General features: G+C 38.2%; 1 protein-coding gene across 1 annotated transcript; it reads left to right on the top strand.

Moving 5' to 3' along the window:
- The first annotated feature begins 6,202 nt into the window (after positions 1-6,202).
- Positions 6,203-20,474, top strand: LOC115656770 (kinesin-like protein KIF14). The gene is made up of 7 exons (XM_030573918.1): positions 6,203-6,217; positions 8,375-8,472; positions 10,534-11,823; positions 12,618-12,872; positions 16,139-16,226; positions 16,343-16,462; positions 20,361-20,474. Exons 3-7 carry the CDS (start codon positions 10,667-10,669, stop codon positions 20,472-20,474), a joined length of 1,734 nt encoding a protein of 577 aa, XP_030429778.1. The 5' UTR covers positions 6,203-6,217; positions 8,375-8,472; positions 10,534-10,666.
- The last annotated feature ends 838 nt before the right edge of the window (positions 20,475-21,312 follow it).

The raw sequence follows: 21,312 nt of genomic DNA, 5'->3' as shown, positions 1-21,312 counted from the left end.
CAGAACACAAAGTACCAATGTGAGATTTCTAAAGATAGCTATGGCACTAGACCCAAGTTTTAAGAATCTGAAGTGCCTTCCAAAATCTGAGACGGACAAGGTATGGAGTATGCTTTCAGATGTCTTAAAAGAGCAACACTCTGATGCGGAAACTACAGAACTTGAACCACGAAAAAAGAAAATCAACCTTCTGCTGGTGGCATCTGAGTCAGAGGATGAAAATGAAGATGTGGTGGTCCACACTGCTTTGGATTGTTATCGAGCAGAACCTGTCATCAGCATGGACATATGTCCCCTGAAATGGTGGTTGAAGCATGAAGGGACATATGAATCTTTAGCACATCCGGCATGTACCTATCTTGTGACACCAGCTACAACAGTGCCATGAGAATGCCTCTCACTTTCAGGTGACATTGTAAACAAGAAGTGGGCAGCATTATCTTCTGCAAATATAAACAAACTTGTTTGAGCGATTTGCGGAACAAGAACTAGGACTGAGTGGACTTGTAGGTTCTGAAGTTTTACATTTTTATTTTTGAATGCAGTTTTTTGTACATAATTCTACATCTGTAAGTTCAACGTTCATGATGAAGAGATTGCACTACAGTACTTGAGTGAATAGAAAAATACTATTTTGTTTTGTACAGTGCAAATATTTTTAATAATATAAAGTGACCAGTTTACACTTTGTATTCTGTTTTGTACTTGAAGTCAGTATATTTAGAAGTGTAGAAAACATCAACAATATTGAAATGGTATTCCATTATTGTTTAACAGTGCGATTAATCACGATTTTTTAAAATGCTTGACAGCCCTAAAGAAATCACACCAGAATCAGATCGATCATGCAGGTAAGCAGTTTTCAAATGCTCTTGATCTCAACGTGTTTGAATCTGGTGCTCTAGGCTGTGATCCTGCCTATTCTTAAAGAAATGCTTACATATAAGCATGTTATTCTCATTGGCCAGATCCTTAATTTGTGTACCTTTTTTTTAGATGTATTAAAGCAATGGAGTTTGACAGTTTATACCAGCTGGGGATGTTGACTTAAAGAGCACTACATATGTCGTTAAAATTTAGCACGTGCATAACTATTTGATGACTTGGGGTCCCATAGACTGTCTAGAAATAGTTTTAGTATATCAACAAAGCCTTTTAACTCCTTTCAATAAAAACCCTATCAATTTGACATTTTAAATGTATGTTGTGTATATTGCCCAAACCCTGCAGTGTCTTTTAAAAACCAAGCTCATTACAGAATAAAGTACCATCTTCCCATCATTAATGAAACTTCAGGAAAGAAGAGTCCATTTTTATCCATCCTATTTTATAAAAACACAACTCTTATCCATCTCAGGCATTTTTTTCTGAGCGATTCAGACTACAGAATGAATGTTGAATTAGAAAAGGAAAATTGAAGTCTTATGTAAACTTGTATTGGCATGTGGATGGGTGTGGAATTATACAGTAAATGAAAACAGAAGTTTATGGAAATATGCCTTTTTCCTCTGGAAAGACAACACATTTGCTATGTAGGCAGATCTTTATTTAGTAGCTGCATTCCTACTAAAGTAACCCAGTGGTAGAAGATAACTCAACTGTAAGTTGTTTTGTGTTGCAGACAAAACTACACAGGATCGTTTCAGGGGGCAAGACAAAGATACCACCGTTGTTATAACGCAATTTGATTTATGACAAATCACACACACACACACACACACACACACACACACACACACACACACACACACATTCTGCAGCTGCTGTATAGTTACCACTTCTGAACATAGTTTGAGTCCGTGGCTTGATTTTGCAGCTAGCTTGTGGTGGCTAACTGAAATCTTCCATCTCTCCCATCCTTTTTGTAGGCTTTCGTTTGAATCCAGAGTCTCTAGGTCTTACTGTGTCACGCTGCTTCTGGGTTCTGTGTGATTGATTGCCCATCAATTGCAGACGTGACTTTCAGCTTCGGACCTGGCTTTGATCTTTCTTCTATTGTACCTTTGTTCTTTTCTTTTTAGGGTGGACTCTTCTTACTTGGTTAGGGCTGTTGTCTGCATCTTCAGCCGTTGGTGTTTGAACTCTATTTCATCAGGACAGGCTGGGACTGGAGGTTGATTCCATCATCCATACATACCTCATTCACATGTCTAAACTAATAAGATTAGGAGGAATTTGCAAAAATGAAAGTTGCAGCAAGCTTTTATAAAATGGAGTAAGCATTTTAAAATGAAGTTTGAATTGCAATATGGCAAACAGTGAACAGAAGTTACAGTACTGAAACAGTGCAAGTCTTAGTGATTTAAGCAGGAATTGATTGACAGTGAAACTTACAAGGGCACCTGGCTGAACTGCCATGACTCTTAACAAGCATCTTAATTGTCAGTTAGCCAGTTATTGGGGTAACTGGTTTATGAATGAATGTTGTTTCATTCATAAAATGTTACTTACGAAGTTACATTAATAAAGTGAACAATTAAAAACAATTTCATTCATCAGTTCTACACAAGCCTCTGGACACATGTAAAACACAATTAAAAATCAAGTTGATAAAAGCAAAAAACAAACATAAAACCTATTTCACACTGACCACAGCTCACTCCATGTCATCCTATCAGCCCAAGTCTGGAATAAATAAAGCTTTGTACTATACCCTGAATCTCAAAAGATTGGCTTTTTCAGATGTATCCTGGAAACAAGTTTAAATAGAACTGTCCCTCCAGGCCACTGCAATTCAAATATAAGATCTGTTAGCAGAAAGTGCTCCCACTGATCTTAATTGAGATGATAAAGAGGGGAGGGAGTGATCTCAGAAATTACCAGCAGCTACATTATTATTGAGAACACAGCACCTTAAATTGCAGCTGGAGACTAACCGGAAGCCATTGCAGCCTCTGGTGCAAAGGTGACCCGTGTTCCATGTCCATCCTAACACAGCTATCTAAAACTTCTGGATGGTCTTCAAGGAGATCCCAGACAATAATCCGATATGGAATTCACAAAGGCATGAGTTCCTTTTTATGTGGTATGCAAAAAAACAGAAGAACATATCTTCCTCGCTCCTGTATCCACTGAAATACTGTAAAGAACCTTTTCTTAGTGGACCTCTAAAACAGGAGTTACAGAGCAGCATAATGGAGGTAAGGAGTTATTGTCCACATGTATCACCAGCTCGCCACCTTGACCTGCTATAGATGTTGCTCCTAGGCACTGCTACTGTGTAATTTATTCCCACTTGTATAGCAGTAGTTCTCTAATTTGTAGTATGAACCGCTTCTTAACATAAATTGTCTTGGGGACACCTACTCTCCCATCCATACAATCCCTGTGGCAACAAGAGCATCATTAGGAAATAATCATTTAGCTCTCTTTAGTGCATTAATTGTTTTGTCCTTTTTGAAGAAAGTTGTCATTCTCTGTTTCTGGTCTATTTCATCTCCCCCACTAATTTATTCCATTTGTGTCATCTCAAAATAAAAACAGCTGTTCTATGATCACCAGTGGTCCATGGACTACAGTTTACGAAATTCAGAAGGGGTGCCCTCTTCAGGTTAACAGCCAGAATACCAATACATTATCAGTACTGCATTTGTCTTGTATGAGATTGTTTATATGAGGACATTAATTAATCCAGGAATAGTAATCCAAATTAACTAAGTGTGTGAATTTGAAGTGTATTAGTGAAACCTCATTCAGAATTAAAGTGACCTTAATTCAGTTCCAGAGTCAAATAAACTAAACCAAATTAAGGCCACTAATTCTGAACAACAGGGATTTAATATAGTTTAATTAACCGATTTCAAATTCACATCTTTAGTTAATTCAAATTAACTTTCCTGGATGTTCTCATGTAGACAAGCTCTTTGTGAATGTGCATATGCACATACTGGAAATGACATAGCACTCTCTGCACTTAGCAGAATTTAACCCTTCCAAGTTTGAATGCTATATTTATATTTTAAATTATTTTCCATTTAATCAGTGCCAAACGCTAATATTTGTGTTAAATATCGTATTTAATATTTCATCCTGATTTGTACTGTGTTCCAGATATGCTGGCATTCCTTTGTTTACATAGTTTCATTAAGATGAGGAAAACAGTCATGTCTTGTTTTACTTTGCTGCTGCTTCTGAACTGTATCCTTCGTTTTGTCTCCCTCTGCTGGAATATTTTTACCTTTGCTCATATTTTAGTTTGGCTGATGTACAGTATTTCTGAATACCAGCTGTTTTGTTTTACCTGCCCTATAACAGAGCTGAATGCTTTAAGACCCGCTGGAAAACTACTCAAAATATATAAGATTATCAGACTGATGGATATTCTGATAACCTAAATAGCTAACAGTATTTTTCCAATAAAGAACATGGGGTAGGGTGGGATATTGTACTTGCATGTAGAATGTGTAGAACACAGCTTTTACTGTCCTGTTTTTACAATTATTTTCTGTGGAAAATTTTTGTGAAAATAATTGATAATTTTGCTCAATATAAAGCAATAACTAAATTAAAAAAAACTACAACCTGGATTATAATGTTTTCTTAAAGTAGAGAAAGAGTAGAGTAGTGGAAGGGTTATTAATCTTAATTGAGATAAATGGTATGGTTTGTTTTGTCCCACAATTGTTGGCTAGACACCAGATCAGACATACACAATTAGACAAGCGCCGTGCCCCATCTGGTGGCTTATCCTGAAGCCAAGTCTTAAATGAAGATCTTTGTGGTCTGAAGGAAGCAGCTGTATTTATCGGAGCCAAAAGAAATCTTTGGACAATTGATTCAGTGTGAGCTGAACTACGTTTGCCTCAGCTGGAAGTTGCCTCTTCACCTCTTATGGGAAGTAACTGATATATGACAATGACTTTACATTGTCAAAATGATTTCACTGGAGCTCTCTGAAGAAAATGTTATGTAGTCGATCAAGCCTGACAAAGACTATCAATTTGAATTGTATGGCATTTAAGAAAAGGGAATTTGCAAACAATAATAGGATTATTGATTAATTAGGATTATTTCCCAGATATGGGAAAAAGCAAAAACAAACCACTGAGTTCACTTGGAAGGGAAGGATAGAATCTTTCAACAGGGAAGGTATCTGTTAAATTGGTATTCTACATACTATATAAAATGTTAAGGCTATGACATTAACTCAGAAAGTCCTTCCTTTTGTGGATGAATATCTTATCCATAATTTCAGTGTATATATTTAATTATATTTTTTCAAGTATACGATTCAAATCTGACTACTTTTTATCTGATAGGTAGTGCAAAATCTTAGTAATTTTATGATATTTTTCTTAAAATCAGCTGGAAGGTAGCAGAAGTAATCTTTGACCACTCACAAATGATCTATGGCCTAAAAAAACAACAAGGAGTCTAGTGGCACCTTAAGGACTAACCAGTTTATTTGGGCATAAGCTTTCATGGGTAAAAAAACTCACTACTTCTTCAGATGTATTGCCTAACCATTTGTACATGCTCTGAATGTTCTTAGCCACTGGTTTTAAGGTGTCAGCCATTTCCAGTTTTTTAACACACATGGCTTTATGAATCACAGTGGTGCACCAGCACAGGCTTTCAGGGGCTAGTTATAAATGAAGTTATCAACTATCTTAATCAGCAACTCAACCTAGCAACTAGTAATTAATTTCTTATAGGCTTTGTAGCACAGCGAGGTCCGAAGGACAGATCGGAAAGAGAGAGCTCTCGCCTTAGGGGGCCAACTCAGAGAGGGTATTTAATGTGTGCAGGGCAGCATGGAAGAAGGTGCCAACATTCTGTGAGTAGCTGAAAATGGTGCTGTGCAAGGTAGATGGGAGAGGTGATAGGAGCCAAGTAAGACAGGGACACTTTCAGGAGGGGAACCTTCTCCCACCTCCCAAACGGCTTTCGGGAGGGGAACCTTCTCCCCATTGCTTCAGCGCCAGGTCATTTTGTCACAATGCCAGGGTCTCCCCTTGGGAAGAGCAGGGGGAATTCCCTGGGGACGGGCTTTGGCGACCTGGGGAGCCTCCCTCATTGCGCGCGGCAATGAGCTCCCCGGGCCAGAGCATAAACAACCACGCCGCTCAGGGAAGACCGTTTCCCAGACAGCGCCTAGGACCCGCCCCGCCCGTGCTGCGTATGACGCAACCAGTGCTGTAGCCAATCGTGGGCTGCGCGGCGCATTCGAACAGGGCGCTGGAGGGCGGCGGTCGCTGGTGCTCTTGCTTGGGGGCAGGTAAGTGAGGTCGCTGCGCGGAGCCCGGGGGTGGGCTAGTTTCTCAGTGGAAGTGCCGTGCTCTCGTTTCCCCGCTCCGCATTGGTCTCGGGGGTTGGGGTACCCCTGGGGGCTGTTAGTTCTCCCTCCACCTTCCCAAGCCGGGCCCTTCTCCAGCGATGAGGGGGCTACGAGGCTGTTAATGGAATAGATTCCCCGCCCCACCCCCCTTGCTCAGGGAAAGTACGGCCATTCGTGCCCGCTTTGAATGCCTCGGGCCGGGGCTCGTTGCCCTGAGGCAGGGCCTTGCTAACTGCTCCCTGACGCACCCGGCCAGGTGCAAGGCAACAGCCTCGAGGAAGGTCCTGGTGGGGCCCTGCTTTGCCGAGCCTGCGCTCCGTGCACAGGACACCTCGTTAATCCCCTTTAGCCGCAGCATCTGCAAGTGGCTGGGGTCAGCCCTGAACTGCTGCCTTGGGACCTGCCCTTCCAGGGAGCTCTGCCTTCTAAAAGAAGGCTCCAAACGGACCCACCTCAGATCTCGCAGTGCCTCTCAATACAGTTGGATAATGGGTTACCCTACTTGGAAAAACAGGAATGCAAGAAAGATGTTGACTACATTGAGACAGCTGTGAAGGGAGGAAGGGATCGTGGCCTTGCCTTGCCTTCCCAAGCCAAGTGCACTCAGCCAACAGAGTATTACATCTGTTGCCAGTAGCGGGATCTTTATTTTGTTAAAATTACATTTGGGGAAATATGGTACTTTTGACATGTCCTGGCCAAACATTGTATCTTTACTAAATGAGTACTAGTACTGGGGATAGTTCATAGACTTGCACCACTGCATTTGTGGCATAAAAGTAAAAGTGTGTGATTATAAAAAAAATCGTAACAAATTATCTGACCGGCTTTTTCTCAAGAGAATGGTTTGGTGGGTAGAGTAATAGCTCATTGATCTCTCTAAGCTTTAACCTAATTTTGAACACTTGGATTTTATGTCTAAACAGAGTTCAGTTATAAATGTATATTTTCTTTATTACTTTCAAAAATTCATAAAATGAAGGCAGCTATAAACTGAGAGATTAATCTTGCTGCAGAAGTACTATTCCTTAAGTAGTTACAAATTACAACTATATACGAACAAGAAAGATAATGTATCTTCAGTCTTAAGCATTTTTAAATCCAAATCAAAATGAGATAAGGATAATTTAGAGACCATAGTAGTAAATGACCCAAAAGCATGTAACATAAATCATTGCTCAAAGGGAACACTCCCGAATCTCTTTGTGCAAACTCCAAATAATGTAGAAGTAGTTTCTTACATCAAGCTGATGGCTGGCTAATAGGCTTTGTTTTTGTATTTTGCTCTTTTTTCAGCATTTGAGCTATATAAACTCTGCCCTGTAATTATGAAAAGTGCAGAACTGGAGAGAGAAATTAACTATAGGAAGAAAATTAAGCTTTTTCTCACTATCAAATCCAAAAACAAAAAAAAGTTAAAAATGGATAGACTTTAAACTTTTTAGTCTTAACTAACACGGGGCTCCCTGCTGTCATGTCAACCTTCCGCACTCTGTATGCAGCCCATCCACCTCAAAGATATATTAGCAATATATTTAGATAGAATACAAAATACATGTGGATTAAAATACTCTTTGGCCTGTGATGCTGTGTAAAATGTCTGCAATTTTCAAAGGGACCTAAGGGAGTTAGGCATCCAGCTCATATTGACTTTTAATGGCAGTTGGGCCTTCTTGAAATTCCAGGTGATAGATCTGGATGATCGAAGGCACTGTATACTCATATCACACCTAAAATGTTGCATAGTCAGGAGTGATACACATCTGAATGTGTCTCATCTGTCAAATCTATGTGGAGACTTGTATCATGGAGCCAACACTATAGTGCTTGAGTGCCTCCTGAGTCTTAAAAAATATAAAACACAAGAAATTTCTCCCTTTGGCATCCTAGGAGAAATAGCTTGATTAGTGAAAGTTGTTTTTTTTTTCTCTGTTGTGTGTGTGTGGGGGGGATATAGGGAGGGGGAAATAAACTATATAGATGAGTTCCTCATTTGATTCTGAACATAGTGTAGTTACTAGTGATTCTTAATTTTTCTGTTTGTGAATTTCAGTCTAGGTATAGTTCCTGTAAAAGATCTGCTTCCTACATTCACAGGCTTTCTCCTTTTGATTGATACTTTCATGGTTCCAGTGGAATTTAGATGTGGGAAATCATCATGATAGCGGGAGAGACAGTTTCTTAGGTAGCTAGAGGTAATTCCATGGAGGACTTTGAATATCAGGAGAAGAGCCCTTGAATTGGATTTTCTTCAACTGGGAACTGGTGTAGAGAGTAGAGCAATGGGGTGACACGCCCATGATGACCAATGTTACTAAGTTGGATTACTGCATTTTGTACCATCTGGAGCTTCTTTGGGATCTGTGCTTAATTTTTGGAATACATCTACCCTACTGTTAGAGATGTGATTGTAGCTCATGTAGTCATACCCACAATAGCTTTAATCTAGCTAACATGGCCAAGAACAGCTGTGAAGAAGTGGTGTCATAGGCTTCAGAATGGGCTGTCTAAACCTGCCCAGAACCCTGGGTACCTACTTGTGTTCCTAGCCTGCATTGAAGCCTGCATCACTGCATCTTCCCTGCTATTTTTAGCGAACTAGTTAGATCAGTAGTTCTCGACCTTTCCAGACAACTGTACCACATTCAGGTAACTGATTTGTTACACCTCCCTTAAAACCTCCTTGCTTACAAAATCAGACCTAAAAATATGAAGTGTCTTAGCACATGATTACTGAAAAATTGCTTACTTTCTCCTTTTTACCATATAATTATAAAATAAATAATTTGGAATATAAATATTGTACTTACATTTCAGTTTATAGTATATAGAACAGTAGAAACAAGTCGTATGAAAGTTTAGTTTGTACTGACTTCGCTAGTGGTTTTTATGTAGCTGGTTGTAAAACTAGGCAAATATCTAGATGAGTTGATATACCCCCCTGGAAGATCTCTGCATACTCCCAGGGGCACATGTACCCCTGGCTGAGAACCACTGAGCTAGATTAAAGCTGATACAGGAATGCCTATGTGAGCTTCAAATCATAACTCCAACTGCAGTGTAGACATTCTCTTAGACATGAATTGCAAAAATCACAATTGGTCACAAATGTGTGACTCACTGTGGCCAAACCTGCATCCAACAGGGTGAGGTGCAATGTTGTGGCCAGTAGCATTTTAATCAAATGTGTGTGTTGTGTGTGAGGTTGTCATAAACAGATAGTTAAGGGTTAATGTCTCTTACGTGTAAAGGGTTAACAAACAGGGACCCAGACACCTGACCAGAGAACCAATCAGGAAACAAGATACTTTCAAATCTAGGTGGAGGGAAGCCTTTGTTTGTGGGTTTTGGGTTTGTGGGTTGTTCTGTCAGGGTCCTGGACGGGACTAGAGGTGCAACCAGGTTTCTGCCAATCTCTCTGCTACAGTCTCTTATCTATTCAGAATAGTGAGTAAGAAAAAAAGGCGGTTATAGTCTTTTAATTTGTTTTTCTTATTTACAGATGTGTACTTGCTGGAAGTAGCTTAAATTGTGTTTCTGCTGGAGAAAGCTTCTTTCTATTGTCTATAAGCTGTAAAAACCCTGTATATTTACCATCTTGATTACAGAGACAGTTTTTATGTTTTTTCTTCTTTTATTAAAGTTTTCCTCTTTTTTAGAATCTACTTGATTTTTTGGTTATCTTTTGTAAAACTCCAGGGAAGGGAGTCTGCACTCACCAGGGAATTGGTGGGAGAAAGGAAAGGGAGGAGAGAAGAAAAACCTGCTCTCTGCGTTTATCTCTGTATCTCTCTCCGGGGAAGAAGGGATGGGGAAGGGGTGATTCAAGGAGTTGAGTCACGGTGGTCTCCTAGTATACCCAGGGTGGGAAAGAGCTGGGAGGAAGGAAGGAGGGGGAAGGGAAATGGTTCATTCCCCTTTGTTGTGAGACTCAAGGAATCTGGGTCTTGGGGGTCCCCAGGGAAGGGTTTGGGGAGACCAGAGTCTATCAGATGCTCTACCTAAGTCCTGATTGGTGGCAGCCTATCAGATCTAAGCTGGTAATTAAGCTTAGGAAAATTCATGCTAGTACCCATATTTTGGACGCTAAGGTTCAGATCTGGGAATTACACTATGACAGAGGTAGAAGGGGGATATCATTTACTTTAAACATCAGACTGAATATATATTTCCCAATACAGGACTTGAATACATTGTAGTAAAAATAACTCGCATTCTTCAGGATGAAAATAAATATGTTTGCTTTACTTTTACAGATTCCATGTAAAAGCTGGATGGTGGCTCACTCGACTGTAGAGAAGATAAAATTAAAAAATCAAGTTTAATCTCTCAGGAGAAGCTTTGGTTGTATACTTTAAATCCTAAAATTAAAACGTGCTTGAAGCCAAAATGCCTATATACGCAGTTCCTACTAGAAACCACACTGAGGTGCTTGGTGTTTCTTCTTTCCAAAAAAATCCTCCACAAAATACCTTTCCTAAAAGCAACAGGTTTGGACAGCAGCTTAAATCACAGGTACCAGAAGATGAAAAAGATAATTCATTGTCTCTTTCTCTGACTAAGACCAAAGAAATAAATAGGACTTATGTGATTTCTGCCTGTAAAAATGCAGGTGATACTTCAGTTACCTTTAAACCCGAAGGTAGGTTAACTCTCCAGAGAAGAACTGGAGCAAGCAGAATATCCCCTTCTATTGATAAACAGTTGGAGGAGAACACAGCACAGGACATTGAAAGTACCCAAACAGATGGAAGACTTACCCTGAAGCGACGTTTGGGGACTGGATCAATAGAGAAACATAAAACAAATAAGAACAGTGAACCTGGGATAGAAAATAGAGGTTCTGTTGTTGCACAGACAAACAACAAAAATGGATTTCCACCAGGCATTAGTACTAATAACACCCATTACATTAAATCTAGTACTCAGTTAGTTGAAGGTCAGATGAATGAAAAGAGATGCTCTGATCTGAAAAATAAAGATTCCTTTGCTAATCTTAATGGTTCAAGTGGAAATGGGAATAGTAAATGTTTGAAATATAGGGCAACTATTGCTGATGCCAAAATTCAAAATGACGTTCCTAGATCAGCACATTTAATAGCAACAAAATTTGTTAACAGGACCCCAGGGGTAAAGCTGAATGAAAAAGATAATTTTAATGAACTGACTGGAAAGGAAAGGATACAAAATTCAGTTGCTAAATATGGCAGTTTGGAAAAACAAAGAACACCTAGGAAAGGTGGTACAACAGATGGAACAAAAGCTTCACCAATGTGTGGCACTCTTCAGGATGCCAAAAGTCCAGCTATGTCTATTCTTAAGAACAGGACACCTTGTCTTCAAGTTTTACAGAAAAAGAACACCCATGCATCCAGCTCTTTGTCCATACATAGAAGTGCCAGGGCAGAAGGGAGTCAAATATTTATGCCACCTGCTGCACTTAAAGTTGAAACCGTAGCTCAGAACACTTGCATAGAGGAAAATGTTCTCAAAGTAGAAAACAGTAAAGTGACTGTGGCTGTGCGAGTAAGGCCCTTCAGTGACAGGTTAGTAATCAACTGTTTTCAGAGATTGTTTTAAACAGTTTAAAATAGTTTCTACAGTATATGTTCAACGGAATCGTTATCTTGTAAAAAGCAACAGAGTCCGGTGGCACCTTATAGACTAACAGAAGTAATTGGAGCATGAGCTTTCGTCAGACTCATGACGTTATTATCTTGGTAGAAGCAATGTAATATAATTTTTAATTTGTTTGTTAGTAATGTTTAATTGCTAATGTTTCCTGAATCATTTCAGTTGGTCGTCTAGGCAAAGAGTTACAGTGCATGGTTAGAAAGGATATAGCAAGTATTTTATTTGACCATATTAAAAATCTTCAGCTTTATTTCAGAGTCAACTTTTCATTTTGGTGTAGGTCTATTTTATACACTGAGCTGAATTAAATGTGTGGTATCATAAACATTTTTATATATATATCAAGTAGGCAGCATGGTCATTCTATTAAAGATGTTCATTCTCTTGACATATAATGTATATGAAAAGATCTGATTTCTTTCTAAATAAAGAAAAAAGCATTAAGAAGCATGTTAATGTAGTTAAGTCTTTTACATGGAGCAGTGACCTATTTTCTACCAGTGGTTTCCCATCCTAGCCTTAAGTTTATTTTTTTCTGCAAAATTAAGCTGTTCTTTATTAGATGATGATGTTCTACATAAATGTAAAACACCTTGGCTCTTAAGAAAATTATTGATCACAAAATGTGATTGAGTTGACCATCATAACACAAATGAAACATTAAAAGCAAAGTTATCTGTAAAGTTTGTTTTTGTGTCTTATTCAGAGAGAGAAAAGAAAAAGCATTCCAGGTGGTCTCCATGAGTGGCCTGGAGACAATTGTGCGACATCCAGAAACAAAACAAGTGTACGACTTCATTTATGACTTTTCGTTCTGGTCTTTTGACCACTGTCATCCTAACTTTGCCAGCCAGGAGACGATATATAAGGCATTGGCAGTACCGCTTCTAGAAAGAGCTTTTGAGGGATACAACACCTGTCTTTTTGCTTATGGACAGACTGGTTCTGGAAAATCATATACGTAAGTTTCATTGTAAATGTTATAATTTGGAAATGTTTCTTTTGGAGCTGAATTTATAAGTCACCTGGATTTGCTGAAAGAGACCTAATTTAAATAGGCTTGTAAATGACTGACTTGTTAAGCTTTTGAAAATCTGCTTTAAATGTAATTCTTTTAATAGAAATTAAGACAATCAGAGCTGGGCAAATACTATTAATTGAATACATTATTATGCTATTATATCAAGGGCTATGCTACTTCCATTGTTTGATCTAATGAATTCAAGTCTGAGGCACTGGCTTCAGCTAAAGTAGAATTAACATTGTTTGGCTGGGCAATATTGAGAAAACCGTACTGAAAAAAATGTTATCTTAAAAGCAGTTACAAATGTTTGCCAGAAGCTGGGAATGAGCGACGGGATGAATCACTTGATGATTACCTGTTCTGTTCATTCCCTCTGGGGCACCTGGCACTGGCTACTGTCGGAAGACAGGATACTGGGCTAGATGAACCTTTGGTCTGACACAGTAGGGCCATACTTATGTTCTTAAATGTATGTCTTCTAAGGATCTTGGATTTGAATTCCAGTGTTGCATATTTGTAATAAAATCAAATATGTATCAATGTGCCTAGAGGATATGAATAGCATTTGGCAGGCAGCTTTATCAAAACCACATAGGCTTTTGTCCAGAAAATGCCTCGAACGACAAAAAATTCTTCTTTACGTAGTAACTTGGCTTCTAGTGAAGTTAATGGGAACTTTTAGCTTAAGGTTAAGGCTGAGCGCTTCCGAAAATTCCACGCTTTTTGTTTGTTGCAGTTTGTCAATGTTTGGTGAAATGGACATGCTAGTGAATATGGTGCTTAATAAAGAAGCCCTATAAGCAGAAATAGTTATGGCTCTGATTTCTCAGGAATGAAAGGAAGGAATGTTTTGAGATGATCCTAGTCTTTTTAAAAACAATCCCCATCAAATATTTAATCTAAAGAAAGTCAATGGGAATTTTATTATAAAAAGACATTTTTCAGCTTGAAATCTAGTCAATTAAATTTTTTTTTCATATATGTATCTCCCACTGACTTCCTCAGCGCATTTTTGTGGTTTTACAGTCAAACATTAGGCTGTCTTCACTAGAAATGCTGCAACTGCACCACTATAGTACTTCAGTGTGGACACTTGCTACAGTGATGGGAGGGGTTCTCCTGTCACTGCAGTTGATTGACCTCCCCAAAAGATGATAGCTTGGTGAACAGAAGAATTCTTCTGTTGACCTAGCACTGTCTATAATGGGGATTAGGTCACCTAAACTTTTAGTGTAGACGTGGTCTTAGTCTATGCAAAGTTTTGGCAACACAGTTATATTGGCTAGGGACTGTTTTTTGTTTTTCTACACTCTTAGCCCGGAAAACCCACAGTGTAGATGCAACTCAGTGTATATGCAAAAAAATTACTACTGTTGGCACATGCTGCATCTACAGTAGAGGCTCTGGTGTCTTTAACAACTGATTCTTCTCCCAACACCCACACATCAATCAAGGGAAATGGACTACAAGGAAAGAGTAAAAGTGACTATATGCAAAGTACTGCCAAATGCACAAATAAAGAAATGGGGGGGGGAGTTAATTTTTTCTCTAAACTTTTCTTGTTGTAATTATCTTCAGCAGTTATTTGCAAAAGTTGTAACTGAAAATATTTAGACAGTGTATTTTTTTAAAATTTGTCATTCTTTTGAAATCCTAATTTTGACATGAAGTATTTAGTAAAGGTGGACTAAAACACACATTCAATACTTTCTATAGTATAAAATTGTCATATTTGTAGCAGCCTTCTTAAAAGCTTGAAAATGACTTGTTCTATCCCAACTTTGTCATTTTTCTCTCTGGCAAACATTGATTTGTACCTCTCTTTACTCAGCTTCACAGTTCTCAGATGTTGGCACAACACTTGTGCAGGGCTTTGATTAATTTATGATTGCATAGCTCTTTACTAGAAGTACATAAGACACTGTACTTCCTACTTGAACAATGGCTATTCTATATGATTTTTTTTAAACAAGTTTTTCAGTAGCTGTGTAGGGGAGGAGAATGAAGAGGACAGTACTCATTTTCATGTTAAACTAGGTCACATTTTACAGCGTTTTAAGGTTTGAAATAAACTAGTACTGTGTTGGGATTATAGTTTCAGCACAGATTTCTTTATACTACTGCAGCTATTAATGTAAACATTTACCAGCCGACTTAATGTCTATTTTTTTGAATTGAAACTGAAATTAAATTGAACTAAAGATGCAAAACTCAAATCAAGAGGGGTACAAACTGGAGCTAATGAGGTGATTAGTACAGGAACAATTATGCCAGATCTATTTTCGAACAAACTGGTGGTCTTCAAGTGAATTGGCCTCTATGCCTTATTTTTTTTTTTTTAAATAAATGTTGGTATAGTTTGAAATGTGTTTAAGTATGAATTTTTCATAAAATTAGTAGTAATGAATTCAAGAAGTTGGACTGGTAGACAGGACTTGAAAGGGAGGCCCATAAACATCAATTTGGAATCTGAGGATAAATTGGTTTGTATACACCAGGTCAGGTATTGATAACTTTTTTTTTCTTGATCCTTACATGTCTCTGATTTATTTCTATAATTAAGTATTTACATAATTTAGAAATGCATTTGAGATTTGAACTGTAAATTGCTTCTCGGCTCTCTGTGAGCTAAGATCAAGCGTGAGTAGTCTTTTGGTTTAGCCAAGGCCGTGATCAAGTGTCTTGATGTTTTTGGTCTTTTAGCCTCAAGATGAAAACCTTGTCTTTGTCTCTGGGACCTTGAAGTCAAAAAATTATCTAAGTTCTATCTGGTCTTAACTGCAACATGATTAATATTTACATTAGGCAGATAAATGTAAACATCTTCTAAAAAACTACAAATACATGTACGTACGTGTGTGTGTGTACGTACACCAAGGGAAGACAACCTATGGCACGGGTGCCGAAGGCAGCACGCAAGCTGATTTTCAGTGGCACTCACACTGCCCAGGTCCTGGCCACCAATCCGGTGGGCTCTGCATTTTAATTTAATTTTAAATGAAGCTTCTTAAACATTTTAAAAGCCTTATTTACTTTACATACAACAATAGTTTAGTTATATATGATAGACTTACAGAAAGAGATCTTCTAAAAATGTGTTACTGGCACGCAAAAACTTAAATTAAAGTGAATAAATGATGACTCGGCATACAACTTCTGAAAGGTTGCCGACCCCTGGTGTACACATTCTTTTGTAATTACAGGATGATGGGATTTGGTGAAGAACTAGGAATAATTCCAAGATTTTGTGAAGATCTTTTTACTCAAATAGCACAAATGGACACACAGCAGGTATTGTGTCAGAAAGCTTATTTCTGTTGCGGCTGTACTGAATTAAGGTATATTGTTATCAAGGATTTTGCTATTTCTGTCATTCTACTCTTTAGTGCTATTTTACTTCCTCCTAGTTTCTGTACTCTGCTGCTGCTTTAAATTTTATTTTTGCTAGAAGTGACAAGCAACGTTCTCTAGACAATTCAAATCATATATTGTGCTATAGTCCCGTATCAGGAGTAATAGAAAAAGAGGTATGTACATACTCTTGGTGCTGTTCCAAAAGGCTATGTGGTTTTTTTAATATATACTTTTTGTGTTTAAAAGATAAAAATTTACAGAAAGAAGGGTAAATAAAAATCCTAGCACAACTGGTGGTGCTGTATACAAATGATACTCAATAATTAAATAAAACCTGCATGATGGTAGCTATTTTTACTCTATTTAAAAACAACTACCTGTCCTCTAAACTTTTCTGATTTTGAAATTTTGAGAGATTTTAGAGATCCCCAGTGTAAATGGCAGTGGTTATCTGTGTTTCCCTCTCCCTAGTCTTGGCAATGTCTTACTATTGGACAAGTCTGCACTGTATAGCAGCCTTTCTGTTTACTCAGAGCACAGCTTATTTAATGTCAAGACCTCAGTTTTCTTACTAGGGTATGTGCAATCCTTTCCTAATTTAATGAATGTAAGCCCTTCTTCATTAAAATTATTACAACAATTACTTTTGGGATAAACATGGGTAAGCATAATATGAAAAAAGGAAACCATGAAAAAGAACCAAAGTTTGAATAATTAGATGAACTGTCTCTGGTTATATTAAAATGATTGTGAAGTCATCTTTTAGTTCACGTAAAGCTCCAGAATTACTTAAGAACAATCTTTTAGGCCTGATCTCTACACAATTTTTGTATTGGTGTATGTGACTCTTTTACAAAAATAGTTATACTGACACAACTCCTAGAGTGGATGCAGTTATATCAGTGTAAAGGTGTCTCATACTGGAGTATAGCTTATTCCCCTTCCCATATGGGAGTAGCTGTACGATATAATTGCATCCTCGCTAATGGGGTTGTACCACTTTCACTATTTGTATTATCATAGTGCCTGGGGGCCCTAGTTATGGAGCATTGTGCTAGGGCCTGTGCAGATGCAAAACATAAAGACAGAGAGCTTGCAACCTAAATATAAGACATCCGATGGATATAGACATACTAGCAGAAGAGTACAAGGAAACAGTGAAGACAATACTGGTCAGAATGATAGGCAGTGGTCTTGGTACACCAGCATCTTAACTATTGTCAAAATTTTTGTAGGTACCAAGACAAAAGAGCATTTAAAGGAGGTATTTCAAGGAGGATAATTAGGTAGCTTTGCGGATGGGGGTGAGTTGGCTGTGAAGGGCCTTCAAAATGAAAACAAGCAGCTTATGTTTGATGTGATAGAGGAGAGGTGAAGACAGTGGAGGGGTGTAAAAAGAGAGGTGACAGCATCAAAATGCTGAGCTAGGATAGTGATATTTGCAGCAGAATTCTAAATGGATATCAGTGGGGCTAGATTGCATTTGTCATATCCAGAGAAAAGTATGTACTAATTGAGATGACAGCCTGGATAAGAATTAAGGTTTGTGGATAGATGACAGGCTATACCTTAGAGGTGTTATGCAGAAAGAATTGGCAAGATTGAGACATAGCCTGGTTGTGAAGACCTGAGAGAGGTCCAAGTTGAAGATGACACCTGGGGCATGGCCTGATTGATAGGACAGGCAGGATGGTGGTGGTGTCTACAGTGATTGAGAATAAGAGCTTTGTTTAGCCATGTTGAACTTGGTCTGACAGCTGGATATTCATGAGGAGGTATCAGACTGTCAGGGTTCCTTCCCCACTCTGAACTCTAGGGTACAGATGTGGGGACCCACATGAAAGCACCCTAAGCTTATTCCTACCAGCTTAGGTTAAACCTGGTACTCTGCCACCACCAAGTGATTTAACGGGAAACAGAGAAAGGACCACTTGGAGTTCTTCTTCCCCCCAAAAAATCCCCCCCAAACCCTTACACCCTCTTTCCTAGGGAGGTATGAGAATCATATCCTAACCAATTGGTTACAAAAGTGATCAAAGACCCAAACCCCTGGATCTTTGGACAATGGAACACAGAAAGTTGGAAGGGAGGGATAAGGGGCATCCTCCAAAGAGCACACAGAAGGAGCAATAGAGAGGTAGGAGAATAACAGGGAGAGTAAGTTTCAGAGAAGCCAACGCAGGACAAGACTTCAAGAAGAACCTGGTTGATTATATCAAAGTCAGCTGACAGGTCAAGGAGAATGAGGATGGTGTACTGGTTCTGAGCTTTGGCTAAGAGGAGGTAACTGGAGACTTTGGCGAGAGCAAGGTCAGCAGAGTATAGAAGGCAGAAGCTAGATTGAAGGTGGTGTAGGATTGAATTGGAGAAAAGGAACTCCAGACAGTGATTGTAGATAGTTTGTTAAATGAATTTACGGATGAAAGGAATGGGAGTTGGAAAGACAAGTGGGATTAAAAGTGTTTGGTTTTTTTTAAGAAGGGAAAGACTAAAGCATGTTTGTATTGTGTAACCTTTGTGTTTAGACAAGCACTTACTTTTAGTTGATCTACTGAATCCACAGTTAGAAGAACATTCCATAAAGTCTGTAGATCCTCAAGCCTGGATTCATTATCCAAAGGAAAAAGTGGCAAAAAGTAGGGTCCCAAAGCACAGATAGACACATGGAGGACAAAGATAAGATGCACGCTTTGTCCCAAAGTTTCTCTTAGTACTCAGATACATTATATATGTTTTGGTACAGTAACTTACATGGTGAAATGGAGACAGCCTTTCAGTTGTTTGAACTTCAGCACCTCAAATCTGTCTTATCATACAGTTTATATGGGTGATATCATCTTTCAGTATAATAACCTCGATTTCTCAGGACAACAAATGGTTGGTTGTTTTTAGTTCCTCTATGGTACCTTGTTTGATTCTTTCAGGAAAGGATCGATTATAATTTAGTGGGAAGTTCTTTCAATACTCTATTAGAGCCTATGTTATAAACCCTAGAAAGCAACATGTTACATCCATTGCATTGGTGCTACCTAGAGTAACATATCAGGGGAGGGGCTGTGTTAGTTTTAAGGTGCCACCGGTCTCCTCATTGTTTTGTGGATACAGACTAACAAATTTATTTGAGCATAAGTTTCGTGGTAAAAAATCTACTTCAGATGCATGGAATGAAAATTACAGATGCAGGTGGTATTATACATTTGTAAGGTAACTCCCTTCTCTTCATGTATAATAATGCCTGCTTCTGTAATTTTCACTCCATGCATCTGCAGAAGTGGGTTTTTTACCCATGAAAACTTATGCCCAAATAAATCTGTTAGTCTTTAAGGTGCTACCGGACTCCTAGTTGTTTTTCTAGATTAACCGTAGGTCATGCCATCTGAAGAAAGCAGTTGCATATGCTAGAGTTTGTGGAAGAGCAGGACAGTCCCATTACTCCAAGTTAGCATGTTGGAAAGGATGCTGAAACTGAATCGTTTAGTGAGCCAAAAAGCATTTCAAGGAGAAAAATTGTGGTGTTCATGCAGAGAGGAACATTTATCAGATGGAGAGATCAACAAACAAAAAATGATCCAAACTGAAGAATCTGCAATTAGTTGAAAACAAGTATTACAGCTTCTATAATTTTGCTTTGGAATCTTTGAGAGGAAGTCTAGCAGAAGGGTCACGAGGGCTGTTGAGCAGATTAAGACAATGGCTAATCTGTATGTGGTGTTTCATGGTAACTTGGTATGTATATACCGTGTATACCTATGCTATCCAGAGAGAAGGATGGATTGGGGTTTTGTTGGGTGATTCTTATCACTAGAGGTTCTTCCAGAGATGTGCTTTTCTTGTTTCTATGGTTACTGGGTTTCAGGCTTTGCTAAAAGCGAATTCCGAATAATTTGGTAGAGCTGGCTGTTTTTTGGTATTGTACTTTTTTACCTAGACCAGAGAGCTTAAGAGAGGACTGAGACAGCTAAATCTCACCTTGCTACAAATACAAGATGCAGTCCTTGGTAAGAATGGTATGGATGCTCCCTAGAAAGAATGTTTTTTATCTTTCTTCAGTTTATAAATCTGATTTTTTAGATTATTATTGAAGGAGATATTAAATGTAAAACAGATGGACATCTGGCTTATTTTTACGTCTTTGATGCTATTGTTCACATATGTAACGATAAACTAGAGATCAGGAACATATAATTGCTTTCTTATAGGAAAGAAAAGGCTGCATACAAGTGTTTGGTGACTAAATGTTAAATTTTGATGGATATAAAATAGTGAAGGTAATTTTGAGTGAAGTTTATACAGAAAGGTTTCTTTGTTTTAACTTGCTTGGAATTTCTTATCTATTGCCAAAGTATTATTCAGCACATCAGCATACATAAATATATTGGTATTCACAGCTAAAAAGCTTATAAATCATTTTGCTTTACTGTGAGGCACAGAAATTATAAAGGTTTGTTAGGCATTGAGGAATCTAAGTAGTATATTACTCTTTATTGCTAAATTCAACATCAAATTATAGTTTCTAATGAATGCCGATAGATGGATATAAGTGTCTGTGCTTATGTGCTGTGAATAAGTGATTCTGTTGCCCTAATCATCCAAGTTCTATTTTTATCTGCATTGTCAGTTTTTTTTACTTCAGTCGTCTTTGCTCCTTAGACAACATATTTTAATTTTATAAATACTGTAGGAGTTTAAGTGAAGGGGTGAGTACTTACACAGAAAATGCTCATTCAATAATTAAGATAATTGTGGATACCAGTTATAAAAATGCATGTCCCTTTTCTGAGACATGGTAATAAACACCAAAGTGTGCCAGCTCCACCAGTCAGAATCTTTATTTCATGTATTGCATGTATCATACTGTGCAAACTTAGTCCATAAAATAATATGGGACTCCTGCAGGAGCGAATAATTTTTTTTTATGTTTTAAAAGCACAATGGTTGCTTGCTGTGGTTTTTTTGTTTTGTGTTTTTTTAAACATGACGTGTCATGGCTGCGGAAAGCAGTGAGTAGAATTGTAATAAGTTT

The sequence above is a fragment of the Gopherus evgoodei genome, chromosome 8 (genome assembly GCF_007399415.2).
Source record: "Gopherus evgoodei ecotype Sinaloan lineage chromosome 8, rGopEvg1_v1.p, whole genome shotgun sequence".
Classification (NCBI taxonomy): domain Eukaryota; kingdom Metazoa; phylum Chordata; order Testudines; family Testudinidae; genus Gopherus; species Gopherus evgoodei.
This window is presented reverse-complemented; position numbering and strand designations above follow the sequence as displayed.